The sequence below is a fragment of the Pongo pygmaeus genome, chromosome 2, assembly GCF_028885625.2.
Source record: "Pongo pygmaeus isolate AG05252 chromosome 2, NHGRI_mPonPyg2-v2.0_pri, whole genome shotgun sequence".
Lineage (NCBI taxonomy): Eukaryota > Metazoa > Chordata > Mammalia > Primates > Hominidae > Pongo > Pongo pygmaeus.
In genome coordinates this window covers 35,056,643-35,065,971 of record NC_085930.1, presented here as the reverse complement: position 1 = coordinate 35,065,971, position 9,329 = coordinate 35,056,643, and the positions used below count along the sequence as shown (strand labels likewise).

Below are 9,329 nucleotides of genomic sequence, written 5' to 3'. Positions count from 1 at the left end.
CTTATTAATGGCAATTATGACACCTACAAGAAGATACCTTAAAAAGAAACCCTCTCCTGCTTATTTACTGCCTGGCATCAAAAATATGGGGGAAGGAATATCTTTTTATGTAGATTCCAACAATGTTCTGCAAACTACACTTAACCTAAGTTTCCTTTTTGTTTTAGGAAAAAGAGAATCTAAATTGTTAAAAACCCTTCTAGGAACAGTATGCTTATGAGCTGATGATAATGTTCTCTTTTCACAACTACAGCTTGTTTTCACATATAATGATTCTTGAATTAAAAATAATCTTTGCATAGTTACCTCACTGCTGGAAGCACAGCTGCAACAGCAGCTGAACTGTTTACCTGGGAGGAGAGTTAACATGTGCTGGTGTTCTCACTTGAACCAGAAGAAGAAAACTGATCACAGCCATTCCTATTCTAATGAATAATGACCTAGGGCCACTTAGTATTAGCCTTGGAAGCTAACAACTATTTTCACTATCTACACAAAAGGGTGCCCCAGGTTAAGAGATAGGTCCCAAGAGTTTCTTTTAAAATGAATATTATCAGATATGAAAATCGGCCAAAAACAGGAGGTCACAGAATGAGTAGTTAAATCTCAGGTATCCAAATTGGCCAGTCCAATTAAAACACATCCTGAAGCTGGGAATATCTGGATTAAAACAAAAAGCAACATTTATTCTAGGACCACGTGCGCAAATCTAAATGCCATTAATGCTTCAGGGGGAAATGCAACACATTTCATTTTTTGTCTACTCCCACCTTTTATCTTTTAAACAACAATCAAAAGAAAACTGAAGTAAAATGAAATATTACTGATCCTATAAGCCTTCCTGAATATTTTTCACTTATTGTCAATATATTCATTGGTGGCCTAAAAATTCAGCTGGCCACGTATGTAAGTGACAATAGCAATATTATAAACTTCCTTCACTATCATTATGCTGACAAGCTACACTGTGAAATTTATCAAACCTACAAATATTGAATGTGGACTGACATGAAATTCAGATGGAACACTGACTGCAGTCACACATAGTTTAGTCAGTGAAGCCTTCTCCAGAGAGCAGGGACCTCTTACAGTCAGTCAAAGACTGGGTTTCTTATGCCATTCAATACTAAACTGGTGGGTCCCTTCCTGTGCAGAAGGGCCAGTGAGCACAGAAGAAGAGAAAAGCTCGTAACTCCCAGAATGACCATTCCTGATATCAGTGCGCTGGTGATGGCGTTCAGCTGGAAGGGAGGCACACTTGGAGAACCTGCAGATAATGAAACACACCCGGTTGTAAAGGCCCCATATAATATTTATCTCACCTTAACCCAACTTTACCTGTAAAACATCTTTCATCAGCATCTCATAGAATAGCAGCATGGCACTGAACTGTGTTACAATCTATTTGACTGTAATTCAACCCAATACCAAAGGACTGTATGGTTTAGAGGCTGCCCATGGGCAGCCAAAATCAAAAATACCAAAAAGCTATCAAATGCTATAAAAATTGACCAATAGATCACATATGAGTTTGAAAACCCTCAGTGAACTGTTATCTAAAATGTACCAAACTTGGAAAACTCAAGCTCATTACACTTAGATGATTACAGCTTTGTAACTGATCACCAAAAATGTAAAAAACGTTGCAAAATATGTTAATTATCTTACCAAGTTGTGAATTGTTGGTTGGAGTCTCATCTGAGGGGAAAAAACAGAAAAAGAGAAGTGACATCATCTCTCCAAATATTTACCTTTGTTTATTCTGATTAATAATTACTTTGTACCTACATTTTTACCTGTATCTCCTCTTACTTCCACCCATAATCTCCTTGAGTAAGGCAAAAATGAAAGTCCTCCTAAACCATTCTGCTTTTCCATGCCCTGTTTCATATGTCCTGGATTTCATCATCTTTCTATTCCCTAAGCCCACATCCTGCCCCTGCCCTAGGTTATACAAATGTAATAGAAAAAAATATATAGTGTGCTGTTTTCTTGCCTGCCAACTTTGTTTCATCATTTGCTCTCCAGTCAGGTTAGTGGGGGCAGTAATTGTTAATAGCTATTACATTTTTTATGGCCCTATAACCTGCTATTTGTTATTCTGTTATGCGGAATATTCATTATTTAGTGCCACTCTATTTTAAGTATTGCCAATTTGCCCAACATAATCTGCAAACACATCATTTTAAGTTCCAAGAAGATACATTTACACTTAATAACTATGTGAAAGGAAAACATGACTCCTGAGCTTGAGTTGTACTTTTATTTGCATCTGTTAAGTAAAAGATTGAAGCTGTTGATTTTTGACTTTTCCCTGCCAAACACAATAATAGATGCGATAAACATATTACTTGATTTCCCAATTTTTGTTGTCCAATTTGTCATCATGTTGCTATCAACCCTTGAGCTTGTACGAGCTCCTATTTCATATTTGAAATAACAATAATTTCATATTTGTGTTTTAATATTTGTGTTTGTTATTTGAACCATATAATGTGTGCAATTGACTTGTTTATTTCTGGAATATAAATATTATTACAATCAATATGTGTATAAAACCACATAGTTCATAAACTGCTATTTCATATATTATCACATTTCATTCTCACAGAAGCCATATGGTTTGGATATTATTGCTACCCCCATTTTACAGATAAAGAAATTTCCATCTGTCACAGCCTTTATGACAGAGTAAACATATGCTTAAAACAAAGCTCAGTTTCAGAGTCCTTTTTCTAAAATAATATAAACTGACCAAGTATGAAAAATATTTCTGGTTATGAAGATGAATATCTCAAGCTATGAAACTCTAGGATTAGTATTTCAAACAAGTAATGGGAGAACCTGGTGAGATATTTATAAAATATCTGACACCATTTTTTTTCGGACACATGAATCTTGGCAGAAACGATGGTTCTGCTGTCTGATCCTGAAGTACAATGCTCAAAATTAATACAGCACTCATTCATAGGATTCTTTAGAATGGTGCAATGGATCGCTATAGGACAAAAAGAAAAATAGCACACATTTTTATTATACAACATTCAGAAAAATCCTAACCTCTAACTAACACTACTTTATAATAACACTTCCTTCTCATGGAAACAGGTGGGATGAATGGACTATGGTCAATTCTTCCAAAATATCCATGTGCTCTTTTCCCAAGGTGAGCTGCCTCACTGGAACATAGGAAGGGAATATATAATGCTAAAAATTTATTTTTGAAAGCTATTCTTTTTTTTAGAAATCACACTTAATTGCTTTAAAATATTTCAACTAAAAAATAGAAAGTTCCTTTCTAATAAGCGTTCCAAATAAGACAAAAGTGCTATGACTACATGCCCTCTCTGCTATTTTCTGCATCCTAAGGTTAACAAAAGTCAGACTGTCCCCCACACTCCCCGTATTACCGCCAACACTTTCATAGAAACAGTATCTCAGGTGTCATTAATGAGGACTTCCCTGTGGACAAAAATCTCCGTGTGTGGGGAAAAGATACACCCTTTTCCAAATAAGACTGGAATGACAAAATCCAGGTTCCAGGACTCTGAAAAAATGAAAGCATACTACCTTTGGCAGGTGGTTGAAATTGAAACCTGTGATATTCGAATACTATTTGGAATTGTATTTGACAGTGAATAAAGGTAGAGAGAATTGCTTTATCTGGTTGCTATTTCTGGTAGCCTCCAATCTTTGTATTATTGCAAAGAAAACACACAAACAAACAAAAAATCAAAGCACTGTATAGCCTTGAAACAGAAGGTAGACATGTTTTCAGGAGACTTTTATCCCACCACACTTTTTTTTCCTTCAACCCACTTGGTCTTGACATGTACATATATGCTAAAAGAAACACCTGAAGCCTTCTGGAATTAGAACTGATTGGAATACCAAACTTTTGGGGCTCTCCAAGAGTATATTTATCTATTTGAAAGCCTATAGGAGAAAGGTGATAGCAGCAATGCCATAGCCATTTGAAAGCCAGAGTGGCAGATAAATTGTCATTCTCTGCTTTCTCATGTAAGTAGTTGAAATAATAATAATAAAAAAATGACCACCAAAGATATATGCAGAATAATTTTTTTCTCTTAGTACTAGAAAAGTTTTTTTAAAAAAAACTTTAATAACCTATGTAGTAAAATGGACCACACATCTCAAATGAATAAGCACCGACCTTTTTACTTTTCACAGTGTTATGTTCATTAATAGTCTGTTTCTACCTCTGAACTCTAAGATCCCTGAGGACAAAGTCTGTGGCCTGTTTTCTGTTGTACTCCCAGTTCCTAGAAGAGTGCCAGTCCCATGAAGGGACAAACAAGTATGCTCAAATGAATTATTAACTACTCATAAAACTCAAGAGTTCTAATTGAACAAGAATACGGCTTGGGTTTCTCTACAGGAATTTAAGTAAACAAAACAATTAGGTATTGTTTTCTGGTGTTTGTGCCTTTAGATTTCCAGAATTGTACCCTTTGATAAGCATTTCCCTATCCAAGCACTTTTAGCATTTTGAAGTTTTAAATAAGAACACTTCAGAGAATTTTTCTTGAGGGGTTGCATTATGAGGGTGTGAAGATTTTCCTAAGTCAAGTAACAAAACTATTAACTATGTTGGGTAAAAAATATCCAGAATGGATTTGATTTCATTAAAAAGCAAAACAAAACAGGAGTTCGGAGGTTTCACAACTTACTGAACTTGACCTAAGCTAGATGTCTAGGGAAAAGGAGTGGTTCAATGAGCAAATAGAGCAAAACTTCCAAGCATCAGAGAGCTTTGAAGAGAGCAAATCAAGCCTGAAATTGGACTTGTCTATATAAAATTGGCCACAGGACCTGAAGAGATAAATTCTAGCTGACCTAAGGTAAAAATAAAGTGAAACTAAGGAAAAAAGGTAGTTCTAGTCATGAAGTTGAACATGAAGTTTGCATAGGATTTGTATGTGGATGGATATGGCTTGAGTTCCGAGTTCTGTGTTCATGTGGAATTTTTAAAAATATATTTTTTCATGGATATCATAGTATTACAATGTAAACATCTTATATATGTTCCTCTAGGCAGTGAGACCACCATGATGACCAAAGAAGACCACACCAAAATTTTATTTATCAAAATTATTTAAAAATAATTCGAGAGAGAATGAGAGAGGATTCAAGGGGACCCAGAAAGCTGAGTGTGCTCCTCTGGGGGCTCTGCTGGTGGAGAAACCTGAGGTGACCCCGAGACAACTCTAGCATGTTGGACAACAAGTGACATTCTTGAGGTGGAAACTGGTTGAAAATTGGAAAGAAATCCAGGCATGACATCAGAGGCATTGTGATAGCTCTTTGTGGTGTTAACATAGATATTTTGGGCAACTGGATGTGGGATGGATGAAACCTATAAACCTGGAGAGCTGGTTACTTATGTTAGAATTAGAGACTTCTACTTATTTATCTCTACTGGGATTTCGGGGGTCTTAGAATTTTTTTTGTATTTTTAAAAATTATTTTACACTAATGATATGGTTTGTGTCCCCACCCAAATCTCATCTTGAATTATAGCTCCCATAATACCCACATGTTGTGGGAGGTAATTGAATCATGGGAGTGGGTTTTTCCCACGCTGTTCTCATGATAGTGAATAAGTCTCACGAGATCGCATGGTTTTATAAAGGGAGATTCCTCTGCACATGCCCTCTTGTCTGCCACCATTTAAGATACGACTTTGCTCTTCCTTTGCCTTCTGCTGTGATTGTGAGGCCTCCCCACCCATGTGGAACTGTGAATCCATTAAATCTCTTTTTCTTTATAAATTACACAGTCTCGGGTGTGTCTTTATTAGCAGCATGAGAATGGATGAATACAGCTAACAAATTATTTAAAATTTGTAATACTTAGTTTTGCGTAGGCAAGAAGGAAGTAAGAAGGTAATTAAGGAGGAAAAGCCATCTACCCAAGATGAACAGAAGAAATGTCACTTTAAAAGTTCTTTTCTTATAGCAAACTGACTCTAGATGTGCTCCATGGAAATAAAAATCTCTTTTATTGTGCCTACCCAAAAGCAATCCTAATTATTTGGCAACAAGAACTGAGTTTCCATTCAATGTAATTCTATGAGCCATTTCTGAAAGCTAGATAGAGATCAAAAATGGAAATTTCACAAGCCACGACCCAGTCTTTTTTTTTTTTTTTTTTTGAGACAGAGTCTTCCTCTGTCAGCCAGGCTGGAGTGCGGTGGCACAATCTTGGCTCACTGCAACCTCTGCCTCCCTGGCTCAAGCAATTCTCCTGCCTCAGCCTCCCAAGTAGCTCTGATCACAGGCGTATGCCACCACACCCGGCTAATTTCTGTATTTTCAGTAGAGATGGGTTTTCACCATGTTGGCAAGGCTGTGGTCTCGAACTCCTGACCTCAGGTAATCCGCCCTCCTCAGCCTCCCAAAGTGCTGGGATTACAGGTGTGAGCCACCGCGCCCGGCCAAACCAGTCATTTTTGAACCAGTCAAAGCACTGGTTTACCAATAATCTTCAGGGATTATGGGCTAAGTTTGAAATTTTATATTTAATATATTTCTGCATTATTGAAAGGGCCTATTAGTTTGTTTTTAAATAATGTTAGGTCTACACAAACACAGGCAGGAAAGTAATTAGAGCAATTGTCTGAATTTTTTCGGCCAAAATCACTTTTTGCTGATTTGCCTATTTCAGGTAAAACTTTCTTTTGACCGTGGGATGGGCAGCACGGAGAAAAGGTACCGAAAATCTAACTGAAACATAACAGCATTAAGGCTAATATAAAATGCAGAAAACATTATTAGCATATAATCCAAATCAGAATTATTCTCTTCTTTTGGGGAAAATTTAGAGCTACAGAGTTAGAAAAAAATCTTAAAACTTTTATTTTAAAAACGAAGAAATATTTTAAAACTTTATAAACTTGTTAAAAACTTTTACTTTAAAAACGAAGAAACATTTGCCCAAAGAAATGAAATAAAACCTCTAGTCATATAGCATATTAAAACAAAAGCTAAACCTAGAACCAGTTTTTCCAGCTTTAGTTTCAGAGTTTTTTATGCTGTATCTGTTTTATCCAATGGACTCTGGAAGTCTCTGGGTTCACACTGACTTAAATCTACAAAATCTATGTCCGTTTACATTGTGTGTGTGTGTATGTATGTGTGTGTATGTATGTGTGTGTGTGTATGTGTGTGTGTATGTGTGTAGGTACATATATGCACATATATCTGTATACATGAGAATATGTTTATAAAGAGTTATAAAGAGTTGTGTCCATTAGATCATATAAATTCATGAGCACAAATGAATGCAGTAGGTGAGAGTATATAATATGCAGAATTCTGAAAGGAAACAAATGGTACTCAAACTGGGCCATATATGGAGTGTTTAATAGGCTATTTATAAAGATGTAGAGAATTCACAAGAGAGACTAGAGTTAAGGGATAAGGAGAGGGTTTTCAGAGTAGTTCTAGGGAGAGAATTGTCTGGGAGGAGCCGTGTGGACTCCACAATTTCTGTGCCCTCCCATCTGCTTACAGCACCACCTATTGGTCAAGCCCAACCAGAAACTAGAGGACAAGGGAGCTAGAGGCTGCAGTACACTCAAATTAGTAGTCATGGGTGACAGCAGGGCAGAGGACGGAGAAGCGGATCCACAGGGTATCCAAGCGGATACACACGTCCAGCATGGTCTGGGCTCACGCCTGTAATCCCAGCACTTTGGGAGGCCGAGGTGGGTGGATCACGAGGTCAGGAGTTCAAGACCAGCCTGAGCAACATGGTGAAACCCCATCTCTACTAAAAATACAAAAATTAGCCAGGTGTAGTGGCAGGCGCCTGTAATCTCAGCTACTCTGGAGGCTGAGGCAGGAGAATCTCTTGAACCCGGGAGGCGGAAGTTGCAGTGAGCCGAGATCACACCACTGTACCCCAGCCTGGACAACAGAGAGACACTCCATCTCAAAAAATAAAAATAAATAAATAAATAAAACAGGTCCAGCGTGGCATACTCGTATGTGTGTGTGTGTGTGTGTGTATGTGTGTGTGTGAAAACAGGAAATGCAGCAAAGACAATATTGCCCTTTGTGTGAAAGTTGAGTAAACAGGGAAACTACTGTGAAATTAAAGTTGCTTCGTAGTTTATCTTGTCTCACAGTTAATTAGTGCTGTTTAGGAACCACTTTGAGTTCTCCTTAGAAGCCAAGTAATGAGGCATTTTGGAACCGTCTATTACTACATACAGAAGGCGGAGCACACTTACCACTCCGAGTAATGATGGGACCAGCAGAGAGCACCGCGCTGCCAGAAGAGCTCTGGGGGCTCCAAGTCGTCCTCCTCCCAGCATCTCTCCTTTCTCTGTGGCTGCAAATCTGAGGTGTTAATGAAAACAAATGAAATTCCACACCGGCGCAGAATTTTTTCTTTATGGCCATTTGGAAAGCAGATTCTTTTGGAAGAGATACCACATGTTTAATTTTATTCATTTCCTTCCGTGCATTTATTTAATTACTTTGCATGTAACTGCTACAGTGTTTCTTACCCTGGCTTGGGCCACATTTCTTATTTCCTCCTGCTGTAATTGTGCACTGCCTCATTAATTTACATAGCTCTATGGCTCTCTTGAAAAAGTGCTGTGTTTATCAAACTTTTCTACTTTTATTTCTCTCAAGCCTTTAATAAATACTTCCCGGAAATGTTGGTCAGCATGGACTCAAGGTAATGTGGACTCTCCATTTACCCCCATCTGACATAGCTTATTAGTTAGTCCAAAGGGATCAATGAGTATGAAGAAACAGCTTTCCATTTATGCATAAATTGAACATAAATATAAACATATTAACGGTATTTCAAATTTAAAAAGGGCATGCATTTTTTCTCAGGTTAATAATGATGTGACCCTAGAGAGCCGGTCAGAATAGAAATTTTTTTATTCACTACTTTAAATGGATCTTTATTTTAATAGTGGCTGTATGCAATTCAGATGCACACCTTTCATTACTTTTAACTTTTAAGCTCAGTGATTTCCCGACCATCTGGCCACAATCTACCTTTCCAGCACCAGCCCAGTCCACTCCCTGGGTTTTCCAATCATCTCTGCTCTACAACCCTACTGAAGAACTAGAAGCTCTCTGATCACATTAATTTATGTGTCTCTGTCTTTGACCATCGTTTGGCCAGCAATGTCTCTCACACTCTTGGTTTTGGTTCTCTGAGGTTCTGTCCTCTTCGAAGTAACAGCTGGAGTTCATCTCCACCAATCCTCTCAACCTTTCCTGCTTCATCTCTCTCACAATGGTGAATACTGCCTGTTACTACAACCCATATATTTGTCT

General features: G+C 37.6%; 1 protein-coding gene across 1 annotated transcript in view; it reads right to left on the bottom strand.

Annotated features, from left to right (window-relative positions):
• Positions 1–1,091: 1,091 nt before the first annotated feature.
• Positions 1,092–9,329, bottom strand: part of ZPLD1 (zona pellucida like domain containing 1) — a 42,638-nt gene continuing 34,400 nt past the window's right edge. Inside the window, exons 9-11 of the mRNA XM_054483027.1 lie at positions 8,258–8,366; positions 1,669–1,698; positions 1,092–1,267 (exon numbers count right to left, since the gene is read on the bottom strand). Of these exons, the coding sequence (XP_054339002.1) occupies positions 1,092–1,267; positions 1,669–1,698; positions 8,258–8,366 (315 nt within the window). The remainder of the gene's footprint in view (positions 1,268–1,668; positions 1,699–8,257; positions 8,367–9,329) is intronic.